The 24,990-nt window shown below is 25.5% G+C and overlaps 1 protein-coding gene across 1 annotated transcript; it reads right to left on the bottom strand.

Moving 5' to 3' along the window:
- Positions 1-14,556: 14,556 nt before the first annotated feature.
- On the bottom strand, positions 14,557-22,052 carry LOC145832621 (putative charged multivesicular body protein 4B-like protein CHMP4BP1). Its single transcript, XM_082939924.1, has 6 exons — positions 21,851-22,052; positions 18,066-18,243; positions 17,536-17,647; positions 16,580-16,666; positions 15,615-15,693; positions 14,557-14,627 (listed from the first exon to the last, which is right to left on the bottom strand). The coding sequence occupies exons 1-6, from the start codon at positions 22,050-22,052 to the stop codon at positions 14,557-14,559; spliced, it is 729 nt and encodes a 242-aa protein (XP_082796050.1).
- Positions 22,053-24,990: the final 2,938 nt, after the last annotated feature.

Here is a 24,990-nt window from a genome sequence, read left to right as displayed (position 1 = left end):
CGGTTTACTATCTATTTTTGTAATAAATAAAGCAAAAATAGGTCAAAAAGTAGCTTTAATAGAACAAAACAAACTGATAATTATACAACCTTTTAAACAAGAGAAACCCTAATAAAAATGAAAAGGTTCTTTAACTAGCAAACATCTAAAGTTTCTTAACAATTGGTTTCAATAAAAAACATTAAACCTTATTATTTCAAATCACAAAATTTATTATTCTCAGGATTTGTTACCACATACTGAATTGAATAATCTACGCATACTGATTGGGTTTTGTAGTAAAAATATAGAACATGAATAGCAAAACATTTATCTATAAGTATATTAAAGCTAGTATAGTTTAATCTATATTTTTTTAAATATGTTTTACAATAGATATATATACGACAATACGTTTAGTAAACTTTTTTTCTGGACAAGCTGTTAAACTGTATCCAAGTAGTGTATGAATCGATAGCCGAAAGGTTTGGTGCCTGGACCAAGCTGTTTCTAAGCGTTTCTTATGTCGTTTAATAATCTAAATAAACACTAAAAAGTTTAAGACGGTCAAAACTCAAAACAGGAAAGTTATAAGAATTCTAACACTGAAGTTGTAATTATCTGTATTTAATTGATAATAACTAAAATGTTTTATTTGTTGCAGCTAAAGTTTAAGACTTGTAGTTAAAATAGTAATAACTTGTTCATTGTTCACCGTTTAAACCAGAGATCAAAGGCAAAAGTCTTTGGTTAAGAAAATTTTTAAGCAAAAGTAAACTAATGCAGTAAATAAAAGTTTAAGCTGTTTATACTAGAAAATTTTAAAATGAACCTTTTTTTTTGCTTCTAAGTAAACTATAGAACTTAGTTAATTTTCTATTTATTGGAAATTTAATAACATATATAATGTTTTGTTTTAGATTAGTATTTTTAAAATATTAGTAGTCCGCGTAAGCATTTTTCCTTTTAACTTGAACGGTAAATAATTTCTTCAGTAGACCTGTTTTTATTTTAAAGCTGTCGACTATTGCTTTAAATTAATAGTATGTGCATAAGCAGTTCATTTTATTTAAAAAAATCAAATAAAAAAATTTATCATTGACGTTTTGCTCTACCTAAGTATAAAATGACTACAACAAAAATTGCGTTGAGCAACTTTAACAGTTATAACTGTTTAAAAACTCTTATTTTTGAATAATTAATTTTTATTCAGTAAAGAACAATTTAGTGTGAAATGAAACAAAGAAGCTTCAGTTTTAAAAATGTAAACAGTAATAGGCAAAATATTGACACTTTAATAAATTCAATGTGTTTGTGTAAATGAAACATGTTTTATTCAGGTTTTATATCAAAATTTAAATGTATCACTTTATGTCATTTAAAACTGCAAAACATTAAAAATAATAATGATTTTAAACAAGTTTACAAACGTATTTGAAAAAAAAACTTTTTGACTATAATCTAAAGTCCTGTAAGAAATGCTGTACATTTCTTTAAATCATTTATAAATTTACTTTTACAGAAAATGTAATAGTTTTAATAAAAGTGTTTCACTAAATTGTTATTAGTTTTGCATTTAAAGTATTGCAAAATATAAATAATAAAGTTTTATTCAACAAAAATTCTGAAAATGTTTTCAACTGTTTATTTTAATTCGTTAGTAGTTTCCTAATAACAAGTCGTTATAAAATCTTTAAAATTATCTGCAGCAAATTTCCTAAAGTAATTGTTTTATAATTGCGTGCCTGAGAAAACGTATTTAAATTTAAGTTGTTGAAAAGTTCTCAATAACGACCAAGTATGATTACAGAAAAAAATCCAAATATTTTGGAGAAATTACTAAATTTTAAGCCAAAAAAAGATGTTTTTACGGTTAAGGCATTCTTTTTTGTAACTTGCGCTTTAAAATTTTTTCTTTGCTAATCGTTTTACGTATTACACAAAAACTTTGCACATTCATCTTGAAATATTTTTGTAATACTTGTTTGAAAAATTTAAACATACAAAACAACTTTCCGTAAACTTTCGACTCACAAAAGAGCAATGTTGCCAAAAATAAAAACTTCAAACAACATACGTGCCCATAGCCGACCGGCAAAACTTTGTCGTGACGTAAAAACGCGATGATTGTTACGTCACTGCAACGATCGGACGTGCCGCAAACAATTATGAGCCCCCGTGACGTAATAAAGAGGTTTAATTGGCCGTAATGTTTTGATGAATAGAAAAAAAAAAGTAAAAACTTTGTTTTTGTTTGTTTAATTCTATTATTGGTCACTGTTAACAGACCGATTACCGAAAGTTAAAGGAAATCAAATAATGCGATAAATTTAAATCCCTAAATCATTTGTTGATATTGAAACACTTTTAACAATTTTTTATTTGATGTTTTCACGTTGTTTTGTCACATTTTATTTATAGTAAACGTTTTACACACTATTGGAAGTGAATGCGTTACATATCAGTTTCTACGTTAAAACTGTTTATTGGTCTTTTATTTGGTAATAAACTAACCGTTACTTGAGTTAAAGTGCTTGTTATTTAAATGACATTTATAGAAGTTTTTGGTAACATCAAAAAATAAGTGCTTTTGAATTAAAGATTGATGAGCAGCATTTTAATGAAACCATTATCTGTTTGAACATTTAAAAAGCGTACGTAAACTTTCAAATCGTTTTTGAAGGCAAGTTTATAAAAAGCAACCAGTTTTGATAAATTACTATTGGTCTTTATTTGAAGTTTTTATGTTTTTTAATCAAATACTATCTATAGAAAACTTTATTTTAGACGTTACGTTTTTCACTTGATTTAAAAGGCTCTATTTTATCTCAAAATTGTCTATTCAATTATTAATTATTGATTACTATTTGTTTATTTTACCACAAAAATAATGACTATTTTCTTTTTTTTAGCAACACTTATATCGGTTTTGATGTTCGGCCTTTAATTGTCTCAGTTAATAAAAATTATCATGTTTTTTGTTAACTTCTAGTTTCATCAAAATTTAACGATTTAAAAGTGTATGTAAATTTTGATTTATCTGTTTTAAAAAGAAGTTTTAATTTCAAAGTTTTATTTAAAACTGTTATACAAATATGTGTTTATTGATTTATTAAAAGTTCTTAGTTTCCGTCACAAGTTTTTGAAAATCAAATAATTTTCAAATTAAAACCATCAGGACACGTTTAAGTTTATTTACAAACACTATTTAAATTTCACTTTAAATAGTTTACAACAAATAATTTTTATAAATATGAATTTCTGAAAAAATAGTACTGTAAAACTTTGTATTGGTACTAATTTTTACTAAAAAATTAAATTTAAATAACTAACTTTAAAAATATAGAAAGTTTAATAAAAATATTTTTTTAAAGCATTCATCAGATAAACTTGATATAAACTAAAATGATTAAAATTTCGTCTAAAGTATAATACTTTTAAGTTTTAGTATAAATTTATATTAAAGTTATCTTTTTAACGGTTTGAAATTGAGTTTAAAGCTATAAACTAGGAGAAAGATATAAAAAATAAGTACTACAATAAAACAGCATATAGAACTGGTACAAACTACAAGAACTTGTAAAACTATTTGTGTATCATTACATTAAAACCATATGTAAAACAGATACCACTTACATACAAACAATTAACTAATTTTCTCAACACACAATCTTTTCGTCGCTAGCTGGCGCTATAGAAGAGAAAAGAAAAAAGTTTTGAGCGGATATTAAAAGCTGGGATTTGGATACAGCTGCACGGAGATCACTTGCAGATCACGAACAAGATTAGCTGGGAACGAGAAGTATCAGAAAGGTTGGTCTCGGAGAAAGTTTGTTAGAAGTCGTTGTAGGTCTGTCGGGCCTTAAGCGAGTTTAATACACCTGAAAAGACAGTTATTAGAGAAGCGAGTTTCGTCAGTTTGTTCATAGTTTGTCTGAGAAGATTTGGGAATTATACAAAAAGGTGAAAAGTTGAGATTTAAGGTTGAGCGAAACTAAAGCTTTTTCTAGTTTAACAGTTTGTTTTGATTTTAAATTTTTAGGCTTCTGTCGCGTTTTTGACTAATTACACACGAATTAAAAACATGCTCAGATGTTAGTGTTGTGATGAGTTTATTAGTTAACTTTTCGTAGTCTTTAGAGAACTTTTGAAACTAAGTAGTTTCGAAGTTTCAATTTCTACTCAAAAATCGAAAACGAAAGTTTTAAGTTAGCTTAATTTTTAACCTGAATTTTGTCGATAAATACCGCTGTTATAAGCAAACTATTCGCGGGTTTATAAAAACAAATCTAGTACAACTGAAGCTGTTTTAGTTGGGAAATTGTACATAAAAGGAAAGAAGAATGAGTTAAAAATCTAAAAAAATTTCCTAAAAGTCAAAAAAACATTGCTTCTGTTGAAGAGCTGCATGAAACCAAATATTAGATATAGCTTAAAAATAAAACATAATAAGATGTTTATTAAGATTAACAGACAGTTTTTGATCGATGCTGTAATTAATAAGTATAAACAGGCAATGACTCGTTTGCATGATTTGAAGAAACTGACTACAAAAATTATTTCATTTAAGTTTCAAACAAGAGATTTAAGCAAAATTTGTGACTAGTGCCTCGGTAAGCGGTATAAAATTTCAACGCTTTTCCCTCCAATATGTAAGCGGCTTACCTGTTACGCATCATGACGTCATAAGCTAGTATTCAAATTAACTTCTTCATCTAATTCAGGGTTTCCCGAAGTGGATGAAGTTCCTTAATTGGGCGATTTTGGTTATCAGGGCGACAGCAATGGGACAAGAAAGTAATTAAATATTAAAGGGGCAATATATAAAAAAGGAAAATATTATTTCCCAAAGTTCTATTGATTATGAAAACGAGTTCAAAAAGCCCTGCTCTAACTTAGTATTTATGCTAGCAATGAAACAGATTCTTTTTTAAAAATAAAACTTTTCTATTAAACAATAAATACCCTTGAAAATTTTAATTAGCAGATTATTTTACGCTCTTACAACTTTTCTTACGTCACATAGCAACGCAGCTGAATCATAGCGCGCTGTGCTCACTCAACCGTTAATTCACGGGGTTTAGACCCACAACCCCCCTCGCACGTTGTTTGTTGTTTGAAGGTGGTGAAAGGGGATTATCTCACGATGTGGTCTTTGAAGTGTCGGGTTTGTAACTTTTCTTCTCTTAGTGGGTGCGTGTGGTTCATTGAGTTGCCTTTTTTTCGTTAATTTCGGTGCTTTTTGCTGATATTTTTCACAGTCATTTGTGCAATTAGCGCTGGAAAGTTTAGTTTTAAGAATATTTAATTACTGAACATTTTGCTGTACTTTAATACTTATTTTCTTTACAAGAAGCGTTAGTTTTTGCTGAGGTTTGCTTGTATAAAACATTCAAAAATTGCATATGTTTGTGCATCGTTTTGTTGTTATTTAGTCAACATCCTACAAAAATGAAATGTTTTATTGCTTAAAAGCCATTGTAGTTAGAAATTTTAATCGATAAGTTTGGAAGTTTTAGGGTAAATATAAAATGCACAAGTATTTTATAACTATTTTTAAGACTTAAGTGTCCTTTTTTAACGTTTTTGAAGCTATTAGCTATAAAAACAATTAACTTTTTTATTTGTAGTTTTTTGGCAGACGATCATAATAGAAATATTTTTTCTTATTCTTTTTCAGAATAACTTCGTTTGTTTGTTGTTTTTGACCTAAAAATTTACAATTTATATAGTTTTAAACATTTACATATGTTAAAAATGTTCAAAATTTAAACTAGTTTTTCATGTATTTTATATATCTAAATTAAAAACCTGGGCTGTAAAAGTGTTTTATTATTTGTTGCTCTTGAAATTAAGTTTGTTTTGATGAGACTTTACTTAAAAAAATATTTGAGCTAGGAGATATAATACTTTAAAGTTAATTAATTTTTTTCACTTAAGCAATTATTTGTTGAACATTTTTAGTACAGTTTGCACTAGTTTATAATTTAACGAGCTTACTTTAAAACAAGGTAATTTGCTTAGTATTTAAAAAATACTTCATAACTGTTCTTAAATACTGTTAAAATTGTTTCAAACTTAAAATAAATATTACGTTTAAAAAGTTTTTTGAGTTTCAGTGTTTTTGTTTGAAAAAAATTCTTGCCAAGTTTTTAATGTAAACTTAAAGTTATTTAGGATTTATTTTGCAACAATACCGTCTTTATTAGTTTATAATAATTTGTTTAAAAACCTTTTGTCAATAAATTTATCAAATCTCAAAACGTTGTTAGTAACTGTGTACAAAATGTTTAATGAATGAAAAAACTAAAAACGTTATTCCTCATTTAACATCAATACTTTATAACCCTTAATTTATCCTAGAAGTATAAACAAATCAACATTTCAAATGGCACCTACAAACTCACTTAGCAACGAGCAAACATTTCTGCCTGACAACGAAACGCCCTTGGTTGCTACTGGAAACCAGAGCCAAGCAACTCTTTTCTTCTTTCTCTTCCTTCAAAAACTCCTTGGGCCCCAGAAAAACATTCTGACCCCTAAAACGACCTCGCCCCAACTGCAAAGACACAGGAGAAGCGTTGATGACGATGACGTCATAACACGAAACAGAAGAAAAGCGAATGACGACGTCACAATGCACCCGTTCATGAGCGGCGCCCCCCAGTGGAAAGTGTTGAGCTTGAGGGACGGAACTCTTTTGAGAGTCAGTAAAGACGGGAGGGTCGGCAGCACCAGGGATAGGGGTGACATGGACAGTTAGTTATTTTTATTTGTTTTCAAAAATAATTCATAGAATCCATAAAAAAATGGTATTTTAACTTATAAGTTTATTTTTTCAAGTTTTGTTGTAAAAAAGTTAGTATTCAAACATATAGTTGTCAAAATCTTACTTAGTAGAAAATAAATTCAGACAAAAAACTACAGTTTTCTACTTTAGTTGCTTTAGTAATTGATAAAAGAAAGCTGTTTAACTCATACTGAAATATTTTTTATTTTCACAGCAATCCTCGAAGTGATATCAACAGCAAAAGGTTTGTACTTTCGGGGGGTGAACAGCGGACTGTTTATTGTCATGGACAACCGAGGAAGACTGAGGGGAAAGGTTAATAAATATATTTAATTTTTTGTTATTAATTACAATTTATGAATAAATTAGCATTTATGTCGACTAAAGTATAAACTACTTTGTTGTAAATTGTTAAGTTATATATAAAACTAGTAAAGTTATTAGAAAATTAATAGCTTAATTTTAAAATTTAAAAAATAAGTAATATCTTGTAATTAATTTTTTTTTACAGAAAACACCCTCCGTGATGGGAAAATTCAGGGAGGAAATAAACGGAAGTTACTCCTTGTTCTCCGCAATCAGGAAAAATCCCCTCAAACGAAAGTGCTACTTGTCGCTAGGTGGGAGGAAAGGGTGCCGCTCCCATGGAAACCTGAGGAGCTTCCGCTTCCTCCCCATCAGGATCAGAGTAGGGGATTACCCGGAAAATAGCTTCCACGGCGACATGTATTAAAAACAAAAAATAATTGAAATAAAAATTTACGGTTTTCTTAAAAAAAACTATATTGTGTTATTATGGTTTTCTTTCACATTATCAATAATTTTTAAATTCAAAAATTTTCATTTATTGTTTTTGTTTTAAAAAGCAACTTAATTTATTCTAAAAAGCTTGTTTACTACAGTTTGAATATTTGAGGTTTCTGTACCTTTAATTAAACTTATATTTTTTTCTTTAAAATGCTTTTAATTGATTTTAAATACGTAAATTAGAATTTTTACAAAAAAACATCTAGCTTTGGTTTTCAATAAATACTTATAATTAAAGAAAAAGTTAAAAAATTAATTTTTTTTGCAAATTTATACTTATAACACTTTGTTTTAAAATTTCAATAACTCTGAATTTTGTTTTTCTTCGTGTCTTTGAAATATTATTACTCATGCTTTATTTATGCTTGCAAGTTGAAAAAAAGCTTATAATTCTGTAAATTATCGCTTTTTAGCCCTAAATAAAACATTATTTTTAAGTTTGCATTAACTTTAATGTAAAATTATCAGTTTCTCATAGACTTGTTTAATTTATCTTATATCTATTTTTATATAATCTGTTGTTGATTTTCCAAATTGAACAAGTAAAATTTCTCAAGCATATGTTTTAATGACGTAAAACAGTTTATCACAAAAAAAAGCATAATAGTTATTTCATTGATTCTTGATTAGGTTTTATAAGCTAATCAATTGGTTTAATGAATCAACCAGTCTGTAAATAAAATTACCCAGTTTAAGAGTTCATGTTTTTTAATTTATTTATTATTTTAAAACTGCCTGTTCTCTAGTATCTTTTTCGTTTGTGATTCATCGTTTTTTTTCTATGCAAATTTGTTCGTTGAAAATAAAAATAAAAATTTAAAACTTGATTATCTATGTTCTAATTAATAAAAGCTAGTTTTCAAAGGTTAACTACGCAAATGGTTTCTATTTTCAGGTTTAAAGTTGTTGATTAATTAAACTGTAAGAAGAAATTAACAGTTGGTAGTATCATTAGAAGTCGTGAGAAGACAAAATTGATAAAATTTTAAAACAAGTGTTTTTTTTTTCACACCGGTTTTTTAGTGTTTCAGTAAAAGTAAAGCTTTTGTAAATTGAAAGAATGATAAATGACAATTGTTTTTTACTTTTATGTGTGGAACAGAACCCTTTGAAATATTTAAACAAATATTTGAGTTATTTGTAACTTAACACTCGAGTTTTGACTTTGTTTTGTTTATGCTTAAGATTAAACAAAGATTAATTTACATTTTTTTAAACCATAAATTAAAATCAACGAAAGCTGTTTACTGCAAGTGAAAATTAATTTGCAAACACACAAGCTTCAAAAACTTTATTTGTATATGTTATTGAATATAAAAATATGTTGTGTCAATGTTATTAATCGAAAAAAAGTTTAAACAATTTTTAGTATATAATTAGTATTTTTCAAATTTCATGTACCAAAATTTTCCTAAAAAAATACTACTTATATGTCAAATGTACTGAAATTCGCGAAGTTAACAGCAATCATTACTAATGAAAAATATTCATTCGAGTGTTTTTAACAAGTGAAGATTAATTATTAACATGACTCTAAACTAGTTCTTTTTGAATTTATTTTAAACGACTAAGAAGCTAAAAACTGTTTTAAGACCTTCTAGATTTATTATTATATAAGCATACATATTATTTACTCACCTTTAAACCTATTTCAGTTTTAATGGATATTTTTTTAACAGTTTGTTTTAGTTCAGTAATCTTTATTGATCATTGGTTAATTAAAGTTATAAGATTTAAAATAAAAAATATTATTTTTTAATAAGAAAGTTAAAAGTAATAAATCAATATAGGTAAAGTTAATAAAAGTATAATTTGGTAAAAAATATAAAAACTACAAAGCAGATTTTTTGAATTTTTTTTGTTTAGATATTTTATCTAAATAAACACTTGTTGAAACTTTTTCTTGTTCATATATAGTTAAGTAGTTTTTATAGTTTATAAATCTGTGCGCAAATGAACACTTATGATGTTTTTTAAAAACTCAAACTATCATAATTTTGAAACAAAACAATGGTACATGAACTTTTAATAACCATACAAAGAAAACGAAAATCTAAACACAAAAAAGGTTTTAAATAATTGTTACTGAAAAAGCTGTCATTATGGTAGAGCTTTATTTATGATAGATTTTTTTTTGAAATTAATTTTCTTTTCTGCATACTATACTAATGAGCACACATGCTTTATTTATGAAACATATTTGATGAAATAGTTTTATAGTTTATAAATCTGTGCGCGAATGAACACTTATGATGTTTTTTTAAAACTCAAACTATCATAATTTTAAAACAAAACAATGGTACATGAACTTTTAATAACCATACAAAGAAAACGAAAATCTAAACACAAAAAAGGTTTTAAATAATTGTTACTGAAAAAGCTGTTATTATGGCTGAGCTTTATTTATGATAGATTTTTTTTTTGAAATTAACTTTATTTTCTGCATACTATACTAATGAGCACACACGCTCTATTTATGAAACATTATTAGTAAAATAGTTCGGATCGTAAACAGTTAAACTTAATTGACCAAAGTGTGTGCTTTGTTTTCGTAGCTTTTAATGCAAGTGTAAAAAAAAGCTTATAATTTATTTTGTTTTAACTTTTTTAGTTATATAAATGATAAACTAAAAGTTAAAATATGTATTTAATTTTTTTTGTTTAGGAATTTGTTTCAATGTTAAAAATTCTGTTGTGAGCAAAAGTCTTAATTTTTCTCAAGTTAACTATCTCGAAAAATTTAGAGTTAAAATAATCATTAAGCTATTGAATATTTGTAATAACTTAATAAATGCAAGCTTTGCTATATAGCGGATATCTTTTTATGACTGTTCCTTAGATAAAACAACTGAGCCAAATTTATATTGGACTGTAATTTTACTTAAAAATTAGAAAGATATAAATCAAAAACCATTGATGTTAGTGCTTTAAAGTGCTAATTACATTTATATAAGCAGTTTTTTTAGTAGTTAAACATTAAAAAGTATTACTTTTATGAAATTACATACCAGGGGTCGGCAGGATTGAAGTACTCGCGGGCCAAATTTTGAATTTGAAGCATCTTTGCGGGCCTCAGTAATACTTTTAATCACATATTTAAAACTATTTAGTTTTAATTTTAACCAGTCTGATACATGAGTCAGTCTGAGTATAAATATATATATGTAGCTTATTATTAAAAGGTAAAATTGCGATTTTTGTCTTAAGAAACTCACTATCTGTCTAATAAATTAATATTTTTATGCTTAATAAATTAAGTACTTAACTATCACCTAGCACCGAAACAAACGAGCTTAAAAAGTAATTTTAAAAGTAATTTTCCTTATCACTCTTTTTTTAATAAGAATTTTTATTACTTGAACATAATCCTTTCCTACTTAATGTTTAATAACATTCAATATCTGATAAGATTTTAATCTTTTAAATTAATAAACTACGATAGAAAAATAATGAATATATATACATGTATTATAAAAAAAATAGGCTAACTTCAAAAATTTACGTTTTTACTTTTCAGTAAGCTGTTTATTTTTCATACAAGGCAACATTTTGAGACACGACAGTTAGCCTAAGTAATCTAACATGAACACTTTAAAAATAAAAGAAAATCATAAAGGATAATCGAAATGAATAATGCTAATCAAGTACTAATACCAATACAATATTATTGTGTTTACATTAATTCTTAACTACTTGGCTAGAAGGTATTACAACTTATAAAACTTTTAAAAAGGCTTTTAGAAACTAACTAAAACTTTTAAGAAATTAGGAATTTATCTAAACAAGCTTTACAATTGCATTATAAAAGTTTTAGGCTAGACTTCAAAAATAATCAAAAAATATGTTAAAGTATTCTAGTTCTTTAAATTTGTTAAACTGACCTTAGTACTTGACAACCTAGTATAAAAAGAACCAAAAATAAAACTACTTCAAAAGGTAGTAAAACACTTAGCAACATTTAATTAATTTAATAAATGTTGCTAAACTAAATGTTGGGTGAAAACAAAACAACTTTCTGTGCTCAAACATTTAAAAAGAGGTGAAAACGTGTTCTTTTCAACACAATATTTTACCTTAGCAATATTTTTATGGTGTTTTAAATGTTTCTTTAAAGTCGATTATCAGATGCAAATGAAAATAAAATTGGTTAAAATTTTCACATAAATTAATTGTTTAACGAAATTTTTAATGTGATTGGAACTAACTTTATAAACGTTTAGTTTACATTGGGAACTACTAAAATGTGCAATAAATAATAATTATTCGATAGGTATTAATTTAATAACTTACAAATCCAAGAAGAACCCAAAATAGAACAGTATTTCACAGTTTTAACTTTAATTTAAAGATGTAGAAAAAAAACCCTGATATTTCTACTGTGAAGATATACTCATAAATAGACAATCTGTTTTTTTTAACTTTTTAAGTTAAAGCTGTAAAGTAAGTCGAATACTTTTTACCATGGACATAAAATGGAATTAGTCAAAAAACACAACCAAAAAAATAATCAACTAAAGATATAATTTTTATTGGCCAGATTAACATGCTCGCCGGCAGAGTGTTGTGGTTATTCTTTCTATGTTACTATAACAACTGCATTATTTTTCAAAGATAACTAAAGCCGATAAAATATTACTTAAATCCGGCTTATTTAAATATTCAAAAGTCTTTTGGTATGGTGAGGTTAATAATACAATTTGTTTTCTTAGATACTTTGATGTTATATGTCATTTTAGTAGCTAAATTTAATTGGTAAAAAGTTGCTATGGAAACAATTATTTTGAAATTACTACAAATATGAACTCAATTTTTGTAGAAAATGGCTTAAACACAGACCAAAACTTGTTTTTTGTACAAGTCATGTTGTTGAGAATATATCTGTAAGTGAAATTGTATTTGTTTACAAATTATAATAAATGTGGAATGAAAGTTGATGACTCTAATAACAAAAACTCTCAAGAAAAACTAAAAGAAACACCAGAAAACAATGTTTCAAAAGAACCAAAAAAAGTTAAAAGCTTTATAAAAATAAACATTACCGACTCAAACGACAATAATGACTTCGAAAATAATGATACTGAACTAAAAAAAGTCGAAAGTACAAACTCGAAGAAGGAATTTAAAAAAGATGATAAAATTACCAACAAAGAGAACAAAAACCCAAGAAAAAGTAAAAAGACCATAAAGTCAAACAGCATCGAGTCGAAAAACTCCAACGATCTCCGAATACCGAAAATAAAACTAAACGACAGCTCCTACGTCAGCGACCACTCGATAAACCCTCAAAAAAGGGAAACCCCTAAAACGAGAGTTTCGTTTAACTTTCAGATAAACGAGTATTTCGAAGACAACGAGGATTGGGTGTGCGAACTGCTTGACTACCGGAGGAATGTGCCCCCTAGTGACGAGTACCGGAGGGGGAGGGGGGTTAGGTCGTTGCTATGCTGCTGTTGCCATGGCAACCACGGGGGTAGGAGGAAGTCGAAAGTGAAGATAAGGAATACTAAAAAGTTTTTGAGTGTGAACAGTGTAATAAAACAAGCATAGTTTTGATTTGATGTTTAAATGGTTATTTTAAACTTGTATTGAAAATTTTAAATAGTTGTTAAATAACAGTCTAGTCTTTGTGAGGTGTATGACAAAAGTATAGTGGAAAAGTTTTTGGACTGATAAGTTTATTTTTGTTAAAATACTTTATAGGTTAAGCGAAAATTTTATGCGTCAAAACACAAAGATTTTATTTTATGAAGTTTTTAGATTTTTGCTGAGTTGTGATATGATTTTGAAAACGTTTTCAAAACAAGTTTACGAGAAATAAAGGTTATTACTTGTTTTTTGACAATAAAATAAGACATGTTTTAGTGGAAAATATTTTAAAGGTAGTCTAAAAGCCAAAAGTGTGATTGTTTTAAATGGAAATAAAACTTAAAAAAACCAAGTTTATCAAATAATAACACGATATTTATGACAAGTGGATATTTAAATAAAGAATTGCACTTAACTTGTTGCTTTGAAATAACAGAGTTTTATTTAAAATTAATAATGGAAAAGTATACAGAAAAACAAATTTAAAGCAAAAATCAGTATAAATTTTTATTGACACATGCGTTTCTGTTTTGTAGCACATGTTAAAAAAAAGTTAAAAAAATATTAAACTAAATCATAAATTTAAATGTTGTTTGTTTATCTAGCACAAATTAGCATAAAAAAATCAATTACAGGTTTGAAAATACTTTTGATAACTTATTGTTTTTCTTAAATAAATGACTGAAAAAGACTAAACTTTTTATAAACTGATAAAAAATTTTAGACGATGTTTAAAGGCTAGAGGTAATAAATTGTTTATAGAGCACAAAAACAAATACTTGGGCAAAATAACTTGATTATTGTTATTACGCCAAAGAGAAAAGTAAACAACTTCTAAAGTAGTAAAACAAATATGTACTAAAATTATTTATTATAAAGCTAATTTTTAAAGTGCTATAGAACTTTTTATTACCAAAAAGCTTTGTGAATTTAACTAAATGTTGTTTAAGACTTTTACATAGTTATTTTAGTCAAATATTTAGTTTATTGTATTCTTTTTAAATTAAATGTAAACATTTGATACGACACAAAGACCATATTAAGTATCACTATTTTTGTGTCTAAACCTTTATGGTAACATAAAATAACCAATAAAAAAGTTTTATAGTGAAATTTAGCGTATTCTTATTCATGTAACTAAAACCAAGAAAAAAATTAATTTGTTAAACTAAAACGTTGAACTTTAAAGTGCTTTCACATTACATACACGGGATATAGTTAAATCATAGAAAAAAAAGGTTGAACAACAGTTCAAAAAATAGCAAAAAAAAAACTTTATTTCTTAAAAAAAAAATATTATTACAATCTATACATCAATGGATTATAAGTGATTGTAAGCGTGTTGTCAAACAGAAACTTTAGCGGTTATGTAAGAATTTTATTTATTTTATTTATTAGTTCGCCCACGCTTGTAGTTCTTGCAAATTAGCATCATCTCTGTTCGCTACTTTATTCTTACTAGAACCTGTAAAAACAATTGACTAAAAACAGTAATATAATAAGCTAGTTAAGTGAAAAAAAAACTAAGAAAAAAGTGATTAAGTTTTTACAAAACAGACTTGTGGTGTTTTGTACACAAAAACTGTTAGGCTTATATTCAGCAAACTGCACAATGCACATTTACTGTACTTTAACTTCTATGCTGTTAATCAAGTTTTTGAGTTCATTATGAATATAAATCTATGTATAGTAAACGCATAACTTAGTTAATTTTAATTTATTTACTTTCATTTATTTGATTTTTGTAATTGTTAAGGTTTAAAAGGTTAGATTATAAAGATCATTGTTATTGTAGCTCGTAAGAAATTATTAAAGCTTGTCGTGTAAGACTTGATAACAGAAAGGGTTTTTCGTACACCAGGTCCTCAGACCAAACTTTTTGGAAGCTTTTTAGTTTTTAAATAAACAGTATGTATAAAGTAAAGCCTCTGACGCCTGCAAAGACGTACAAATTCATATGAAATTTTCTAAATCTAATCAAATTTCTTTTATCTTAGTTTATAACAGTTTTTTAAGAATCTTTAAAACTTATTAAATATCATTTGTATAAAAAAAGTTATTATTGATTGTTATATCTTTTCAGGTTAAAAAGTTCAGATAAAAAATATTTAACGTTTTAGCTCGTAAGAAATTATTAAAGCTTATGGTGCAAGACTTGATAACAGAAAGGGTTTTTCGTACACTAGGTCCTTAGACCAAACTTTTTAAAAGCTTTTTTAATTGTTTTATACAAAAATTACTGTACTAAAAACTAAAATCAAAAATAGTTTAATAAATTTTTTAAAGTTAATTATAGTTTAATATACTAGCTGTTTTGTTACATTTTGTTGTGATTTTTTACAATTTTTAAAAGATTTTGATCAATTAGATCGAACTTTTAAAACTTTTTCAGAATACTTTTTGTTTTTCGTTTAATAATATTTTCAAAGCTATAAAAAGTTTGTACATGTACTTGGTATTGGAGTGTTTGGTAGATTTGGTAAAACAGGTTGTTCATTTTCCAAATTTGCCATATATTCTTCTAGTTCATCCTGTTCAAACAACACCTTTAATTGTGTTATATATTTTATAGTTTAAAGTTAAACCAATACTGGAATTTTTTCCGAACATTAAAAAGACTAAGAAAGATATTTCAATTTATAATAAAATAAAATTTTAAAATAAAGCAAAGAAATGGTTTTAAACAATTGAAAAAGTTAAATTTGTTTAGCTTTAAAAAGGTTCTAATTAAAAATTAAAACAAAAAGTAGCTTGCTTAATACTAAGCACTAAACTGTCAAAAGCTTTTATCAACTTTATAAATGGATAGATACAGACACATTTAAATACAAACACATTCAAGTTTGGAACCGTTTAATCATAACTTTTTAGTTTTCAAACCAGCAATTTTTATTTTGAATAAACGTAATTTCTAAATATAAAAGTAATATTTTCTGAAAAATGTGTTCTTGAAAAGATTTGTTAGGTTTTAAAAACAAATATTTATGCTTACAATTTTATCATTCTTTTTATCAAGCTGTTGAAAATACTTAAACTTTAAAAACTTTGTTTATAAACTTGTAGTATAGTTCATGGAAACTGTTGTGTTCTCACTTTTATATTTTACATCGTTTAAAACTAATTAAAAAAAAGTCTACATCTAATTGGTTAAATAAACAATTTTAAAATGTTAAACAAATAGTCTTATACTGTACAGTATAGTATTATAATTCAATATGTTTTAAGAATAAGCTTTGCATTAAAACTGTACAAAAGTAAAACAAATTAGTATGTATTTTTTTATATATTCCTTATTTTATATTAAAACAATGAATGTAAAAGCTACCTTTCATTTTATATTTTTAAAGTTTGTTAATTTTACTACATAAATAAGCAGAAAAGTATAGTTTAAAACATTTTTATGAATAAAATTCATACTTTCTCAACTTTAACATTAGTTGAACGAGCAGTTTGTGTTGGTTGTTTATCTTTCAAACTTTCTTTCAAGTATTCTTCCAATTCGTCCTATAATAACAAATCAATTTAATTAAAAATCTTAGTTTTAAGGTACTTTTCAAAAACGGGTTGGGTTGAAAATAGTGTAATTTAAGTAAAAATTAGATTTCAAATAAGCAATTAAATTAGAAACACTTGATAAATATTTGCTTTTTATCGCAACTTAATACTGTGGGTTTACTAGTTTTTAACAAAAGTTTTTTTTATTGCTCTTAAAATACTCTGTAATAAAGACTGTTTTAAACTTTGTTAGTGAACATAAACAACATCAAAAAAATTGACTTGTGATATTTGTGAATTTTATAAAAATTATGGTACTGCAATATACATTTATAAGTAGTTTTAGTAAGTTAATAGGGATAAGTTAAAATCTTAAAGTTAAAAAGATGAAAAATAAACATATATTTTTAAGTACTAGCATACTTGTTAAGATATAACTAGTTTAAAGAAAAGAAAAAAGTGTTATTTTAGTATGTTTTATGAATCGTATTTATGTAGAAAAGTTTAAAATTTTTATAGTAAGTGTAAAAAAAAAAATTAGATTAAGGTTAAAAAAATTTTTGTAAGAAAAATAAGTTTTAAATTTAAACAGTAAGCATACATTTTTATCTTCAATTTAATGTAACACTTTATTTTTTGATAAAATTGTTTTATGTTTAACTTAAATTTTGCCAAATGAACTATTTAAAAAAGAATTTAACCATTCGTTTTTGCTAGATTGTGCAGTAAAAAAAGTTTCAAGATACTTTATTTTATTACTAAAACTAACTTTTCCTTTTTTTTTGTATACTTGAAAATCTTTCTTACAATAAAATATTTTTAATTTGGACAAAAAATATCAAACAAATATTAAGTACAGTATTTTACATAAAACAAACTTCATCGGGTGTAGGCTCTCCAATTTCTTTGGAAAGAGCATTTTGAATCTCTTCTGCTTTGTATATTTGTTCATTTATTTCGTCTTTCAATTCGTATATTTCATCCACATCTCTTGAAGTTATAAAAATAAACAACTTTAAGTTTTTAATTACGCTCTTTTTTAACAAGATTCATTAAAAATGCTTATTTAAAAGAAGCTGCTGTTGCTGAAACTTTGAAACTTACTTTAAAAACAAAAACTGATAAAAAATACAAATTTAAAATAAATATAGTGATAAAACAAACTCGTACTAGACTAGCTAAATAACATATAAAGAATTATCAGAAAATTAAATCTTAACATTAATGTATTATAAAAGATTTTTTTTTAATAGAGAGTAAACCTTGAAAATTTGATAGCAGTATTCTAAATTTCATCTTTTTAAACTTAAAAAGTTAAATTAAAAAAAAAATGTTGAAAAGTTGTTTACGAGCGTTTACCATAAAAAAGTAAGCTTAAAATTAATTTTAAAAATCATTAAACACTAACAAAAGTTTCTGTTGTTTCTTCAGTTGAGCCATTCCTATTTGTTCCGCTTTAAGTTGCTCTTGCTGACTAGTTGCTTCTCTTATTGCGTCCATTTGGTTAATTATCGTGTCTTTTTGAGCCCTGGTTGCTGTTAGATTCTTTTTGAAACGTTTTTTTCGTTTCAATGCATACTGTGCCCCTGGAAATGATAAAAACAGTATAAAAGTTGATAACGATTAAAAAACTGTTTTAAGAACTTTGCATATTTACCTAAAAATTATTTTAAAATTTAGGTTATTATTTTTTATCTCCAGTTTAAAAAACATAATAAAATTTTTGAAAATTTATTATTTTCTTATTAGCAGCTTTATAAAAGCATTTATTCATTATAATCATTACAAAAAGTGCAAACTACTAAACAAACTAGTGACATTTAAAATTGTTTCTCCTAAACTTTAGATGACACTGTTTATTGTAAAAATTTTTCTCAGCATTTATAACTTCAATAAGTGTTCAAAAAACTGTTTATTTAGCTTACGTAGTTTGATTAAACCAGGGGTCGGCAGGCAGTTGGTGCTCGCGGGCCAAATTTCAAGTTTTCAAAATCTTCGCGGGCCACAGTTTTAGTTTTGGTGATATTTAAATAACCTTTTGGTTTTAGTTTTGGTCACACCAGAGATAGTTTAACTTTTATTCAAATAATTACTTTAAATGACTTTTAGCTACACTTAGAATGCCTATTTAATACATAAATATTTATTGTGATAGAATTTACATTGTTTAATATACTAAAGTCTTTATGAAATATGTATTTTCTTAAATACTTAATAAGTTAACTTAATAAAATACTTTTATTATTTTACTTACAACCTAACTCTCTATAAAAACCGAACTTGAAAAACATTTATTGGTCACCTTTATACATTTTTTATATTATGAACCACTTTTTCATGTTTTAAAAAATTTTGACTTTAAAAAATAGTTTTTGCGTTATAAATAGTTTGCACTCTTTAGAAAATTCAGTAATTAGTTAATTAAATAAAATTAAAACGTATTTATACTGTAGATAAGCTAAATCAATTTTTTTTAGCATAATTAGTGCTGGAATACTTTATAAAATACCTTATTAGTAATTAATTAGCCTTAACAAGGTTGCCACTTTAAAAACAAAAATGTCTAAATTATATCAAACGTTTACAAAAAATTAAAATATCTGAAAACTTTCTGTTAATCAAGCTTAAATACTAACTAAAATAACATTATTATAAAAAAGCACAGTATGTAAATAGACAAAAAAATACAACTAGGAGACTACACTACGGTCATAAAAACTATTCTGAGAGTTTGAAGATTTATTCAAAATATTTGAAATAAAAGTTTCAGATACACCTAAATTAAAAAAAATATCAAACTAGCCTGTTTGTTTGGCAACCCTGTTCAAAATAAAGTTCACAAATAAAGAAATACCGAAGTTTATTAACATTGAATTAGTTATATAACTAAATAAATTGTTGTAATTTAGCTTGAATAGACAATTAAATTTTTAAACATTTTTAACAAATCTATAAAAATTTATTAAGCTATTAATGAATTATAAGAACTTTTTTTTTGAGCACTGTAGCAATTCTATACCTGCAATAAAATACTGCATTTAAAAAGATTAAATGTGAATAATAAGACGAGCTAAAAGAACTATGTTACCTTAGTTTGGATTAATTGCGGAAACGAAAAAAAAACAAGTCTCTTAAGTCAGTTTTAACGACGCACATAATTATTTTCAGTAACTACAGACTGATCAGAAAAAAAACTGTTTAGGCAAGTTATAAAGTAGCAAAAGTAATTACTAAAAAAAGACACCGTTGAGAGTTGAAAACTCATTTAAATAATTTGTGTTTGCGTTAGTAAAATATTTTTGTTTATTTCTTCAATATCAACAAAAAGTCGTGTTTAGGAAATGTCTGGAAATTATAAAGCCGCATAAACTAAATTAGGATTTAAATCAATCTGTTAAGATGCGAGAACTGATACAACAGATATTGCTAATTTTAGAATTTTTATTTCAGGTGGTTTTACTAATTTTAAAATTTTAGAAGAATTTCTAGGTTGAATTCCAATACAAAGCACAACAATAGGTAAAGACATTTTATAAGCAAATGTGCAATGCTCCAATATAAAGTTTTTTAAAGTACAACTTTTTGCTTCTATTTTTAGTATATAATAAGTTAAAGGTAAAATAAAATTGTCTTAAGTAATATAGAAAAATTTAAAAGTTATAAAAATGTTAAGATACTTTAAACGTGATTTTTAATAAAAAATATTCATATGTTAGATTTTTGTGTCAAATCGAAATTTCATTACTTTACATGTAATTTGTTTTTTAATTCCAGTTTTTTTCATAAATCTCAAAGGCTTTTTCAGATTTTTTAAGTATAAATTGTAAAATTTCAAGCTTTTCCGGGATTTTTTGGCAACACTAATTGTTCAAACTTATATGTACACAATTAGTATAAATAATAGTTCAAATTATATCAGCTGAATAACTTAAAATTTAAGATATATATTAATTTAAACCAACACTGTGCATTGAACAAAACATACATCATAAATTTAATAACCACTCTTTAAAGCAAAAAAGTCAGTCCGAGTGACAAAAACTAGCCTGATATTTAAGCATACAAAAAGCAATTCAAGCCAAAAACTGAAAAATGACTAAGTTGGCCTGAAATTTGAAGTCTTCAAATAGTCATAGCCTGAGTGTGTGGCAATTTTTATTTGTATTTTTGATCGAATTTGAACTATTTTTATAAAAATGTAGAAACTTAATAAATTACCATTTCTTAATCTAGTTTGTATTAAATAGGTAGTTTAAAAACAGCAACTCTTTATATAAGTATGCAACGCATAAAAATTTTCTTATTTTGCCAAAAAACATAGTTTGAAAAATCAAAAAGTAAGTCTATCAAAAACTTTTTTATTTTATGTCATATATATTAATTTAAATGCGTTTGTACACACTTAGATATTACCTGTAGAAACAATAATGCTAGAAAATTATGCATAAACTAAATTTTATCGCGTTAAGTATTAAATAAAAAGTGGTTTAAAATATGAGCATTATTGTTCATTAGTATGCATAGAAATTAATTTAAAATGCAAAGAAAACTTCTAAAAAATCAAAGACTTTAAAACCGAAGTAAATTTAACCTTATTTCTTCTCAGCATTATTATTATGTTATTTTAAATATTTTTGTGTAAACTAGAATATAACATTTAGAAATAAAACATCTGTTATAGAGATCTGTTTTATTTAATTATTGTGCATTCCTTTTGTACAAAACGGAAAACATTTGCATTTAGTTTTTACTAAATAGATATTATATAACTATCTTACTAATTCAAAGCAGTTTTTACACTCTTTTTTCAAAAAACAATTTGCTGTTGTAAGAAGAAAGTTATTATGAAATTTATTAAAAAACTTAGTAGAATGCTAACCTGTTTTTTTTCACATTTTTAAAGCTAAATCATTAAAGTATTTTAATTGTTTTAAAATTTTATATACAGGAACTAAAAACTAAATTTATCAAACAAATTTAACTTTTAATATATTTTTGCTTTGCGGGCCACATTTACATGCTCGCGGGCCGTAAAATTTTCTTTCGCGGGCCGCATTCCATTTAAAAAAATAACATGCTCGCGGGCCGCAGATTTACCCTTCGCGGGCCGCTTTTGGCCCGCGGGCCGCAGTTTGCCGACCCCTGGATTAAACTAATAACATTATTTTTTTACAGTTATAACTTTAGCTTTACCTTGTCTATTTTGAACTTTCATGCACTCAATAATATTATCGTGCTCGTCTTGAATTTTTTTCATCAGAAACTTTTCTCTTTTGTCCAAAACTATTCTCTGGTCATCCAACATTCTGCTCGCTTTCAAAGCAGACAAGTTGTCAGCATCAGATTCAATTACTTTAGCTGCATTGACATCAGAGCAACTAGCAGAACTACCCATTTAAAATTTTTGTAACCAGTAACAAGCTGCAACACTTTAAAGCTTATAAAACTCTACTTTATGTTTTTTAATGAAGTAGTAGTTCAAACTAATATATCAACTTAAGAAAGTAAAAAAAAACAACTTTTTTTAAAAACTCATCAAAGGGTCTTGCTGTTTTATAAAATTAGAAGATCTTAAAACGTATTTGTTTTTCTGTAAACACATATCAGTTTAAATATTTGACAAGGTTAAAAGTCAGTTGAATTGCTAAATAATAAGTAAACGTAGGGCTTAGGGTCAGCTCTTTAAATTTTACCCTAAATCACATCACAAACCTAAATTATTTTTAACTTTAAACAATTAAATTACAATAAATTTTTGGTACTACTTTAAAAATAATATCTTTAAAAAAGTAAAAAAAAAGCACTAAATGCAAATGAAATTAAAGAAAAACAGTTATTTTGATAAAGTTTGAAACTTCAATCACCAAAGTAATTGCTAGTCAAAAAAACAAAAAAAAAAAACAAATTTTTAAGAAGAGCGAAAGACTTTTTTTTTTTAAAGGTAGCAATTTTTTTGTTACTTATAGTTACTACAAATATTCCATTAGAGTACTGTTTATTTAAGCGACAAAACAAATAATATTATCTTGATCGCACATAGCACATATTTATTTCTGATTAAAGTTTTTATAAACGAGCAAAATATCTTTCTTTAAATAAGTAAAACATCGTTTGCTAGAAAATAAAAAGAGTTTTTCTTTATAATTCATGTTTTATAATTTAAAATACGTATTTTACTGTAAGAGTACTTTTTGTTGTCACTTGTAAAGGTTTTAACCAGGTTGTAGTTTAAAAATACTATAATAAGTTGATTAGTAAAATTTACGTAAAAAAGTTAATATTTTGGTAAGCCGATATTTATATGTACTTTTAAGTTTTTAAGTTATCTAAACACTTTTAAAATATTTTCAAAAATACTTTTTTTGTAAAATTATTTGTTATATGCTGCAGAAAACTGTTTTTTCGTTCAAAATAACTGATAATAAACATTTTTACAAATCTTACAAAGATCTAAACAATTGTTCAAAAAATAGTTTAACCTATTCTTATTTTACAAATATTTCTAAAAAAAAAAGCAAACATGCATATATATTTAATCTATTTGTTTTATTTTTCATTATAAAACGTTTTATATGTTCGTAATATGTTATAAAAATCAAAGTAATACTTTTTATTTTACAAGTAGTTTTCAACTTTATCGTAACATTACGTAAACAAAAGATAGTTTTATTTAACTAGACCAGGGTTTCCCAAACTTTTTTGCTAATGGCCCCCTTTAAAGAGTTTGAAAAAGTAATGGCCCCCTTCTACATATAGATCACTCATAAACTACGATAAAATACACATGAGACCTTTTTTTTTTTTTGCTCTTCATCTGAAACTCAAGAATACCTAGTGTAAGTTTCAAGTTATGGCCTCATGGCCCCCTGTGGCTCCTTTAGTGCTCATGGCCCCCCTCTTCCCCCTTTGCTGTTCATGGCCCCCTAGGGGGCCACTTGGCCCACTTTGGGAAACCCTGAACTAGACCAATATAGCAAGAAAATGTTACCAAAAATAGAAAATACTGACTAGTGATTAAAAAGAGCAATTTAAGTAAAACAGAAGTATTATAATCAACGAAAATTACTTAATGAACTAAGAGGTAAATGGCAAATAGAGCTTAGTAAACTAAGAATAATAAGTTTTCAGTTCAGAGAAGTTTTTATATTTTTGATATTATGTTGCACTTGTAAGTTGTAAAAATTGACTGCCTCTATTTCTACCAATTTACAAACTAACATAAACTTTCAATTTTTTTTTTATTCAATTTAATTATAAGTTTATAAAAATATTGCAAAAAGCTTACATTTGATGCTTTGTTGCATAATAATATTGTTTTAAAAGTACACAAGCAAAAGTATACCAGAAAGATATCGAACTAAAAAAAGTTTCTATAATTTTTTTGAAGTAGAAGTTTTAATTTAAACTCAAAAACAACAAAAATTTAATCTTTGTTTATTAGTGATAAAATTAAGTAAAAAAAAACACTATTTGATAATATTTTAGAAAACGTAATAGAAGCTTTTTATATAAAATCGTTTGAACTGATATTTTAAAGTTTAATTATTTCAATTAAAACTTATTAAAATTAGAAATTATAAACAAAATGTCTTTTAAATGTAAAGAAAGTTATTTAAAGATAACAGTAAATGAAAGTTTATATATAAGTCACGAAATTAAATATATAATATGTAACTTAATAACTAATTTTAATACATCAAGAAGAAAAAATAAAAATGTACTCAAAGTATTAAATAAATAAGTACATAATTTCTACTTATAAAGTCTAAAGGTTTAAAAGTAACTTAAACAACTTAAAGTAGTCTGTTATTAAGTGTTAATGAAGTGTTTGCTAAATATTTTTAACGATATTTAAATAAGCTTTTTCTCGTTGAATGTTTTTTATTTGCTTGTAAATATAACGTTTGAAAAATTTAAAAGAATCTAAATATAGAACAAAAAGCCTAGAAATCATTAGTTTCTATATAAGAAAAAAATGGTTAATTTAAACTAACTAGAAGTTAAGATCAAAATAAAGAGAATGCGTAAAGTTATTTTGTGCTGATTATCAAAGTTTGGCGTAAAGTTTTTATTCAAATTTAAAATTAGGAGTTTTGAATTACCCATAAATCTACAACTATATGTTTTAAGTTGAAACTCAACTTTTAATAAAAAATAAACTTTCATTGCTAAAAAAGGCTAAACAAAAGTTTAAAGTTCAGAATAAAATATTTAGTAAAAAGTACTATTTTTAACACTTTAAGGTACACCTTTTTTATTAAACCTTGCATATCAGAATACATTTTCAAGAATGTTTTTGAAGATAATATGAAATAAATAACCACAATAACATA

This window comes from Thalia democratica, chromosome 3, assembly GCF_965202585.1.
Source record: "Thalia democratica chromosome 3, ktThaDemo2.hap1.1, whole genome shotgun sequence".
In the NCBI taxonomy this organism is placed as follows: Eukaryota; Metazoa; Chordata; class Thaliacea; order Salpida; family Salpidae; genus Thalia; species Thalia democratica.
Note: the sequence above shows the minus strand (reverse complement) of the source record. Positions and strands in the feature narration are given on the sequence as shown.

Excerpts from the sequence above, each read along its gene's own strand:
- LOC145832621 (XM_082939924.1), bottom strand. The coding sequence starts at position 22,052 with ATGGGTAGTTCTGCTAGTTGCTCTGATGTCAATGCAGCTAAAGTAATT. Across the intron at positions 18,244-21,850 it reads GAAAGTTCAAAATAGACAAG|GGGCACAGTATGCATTGAAA; the intron begins GTAAAGCTAAAG and ends TATCATTTCCAG. Across the intron at positions 14,628-15,614 it reads ACCAAACACTCCAATACCAA|GTTCTAGTAAGAATAAAGTA; the intron begins GTACATGTACAA and ends TTGTTTTTACAG.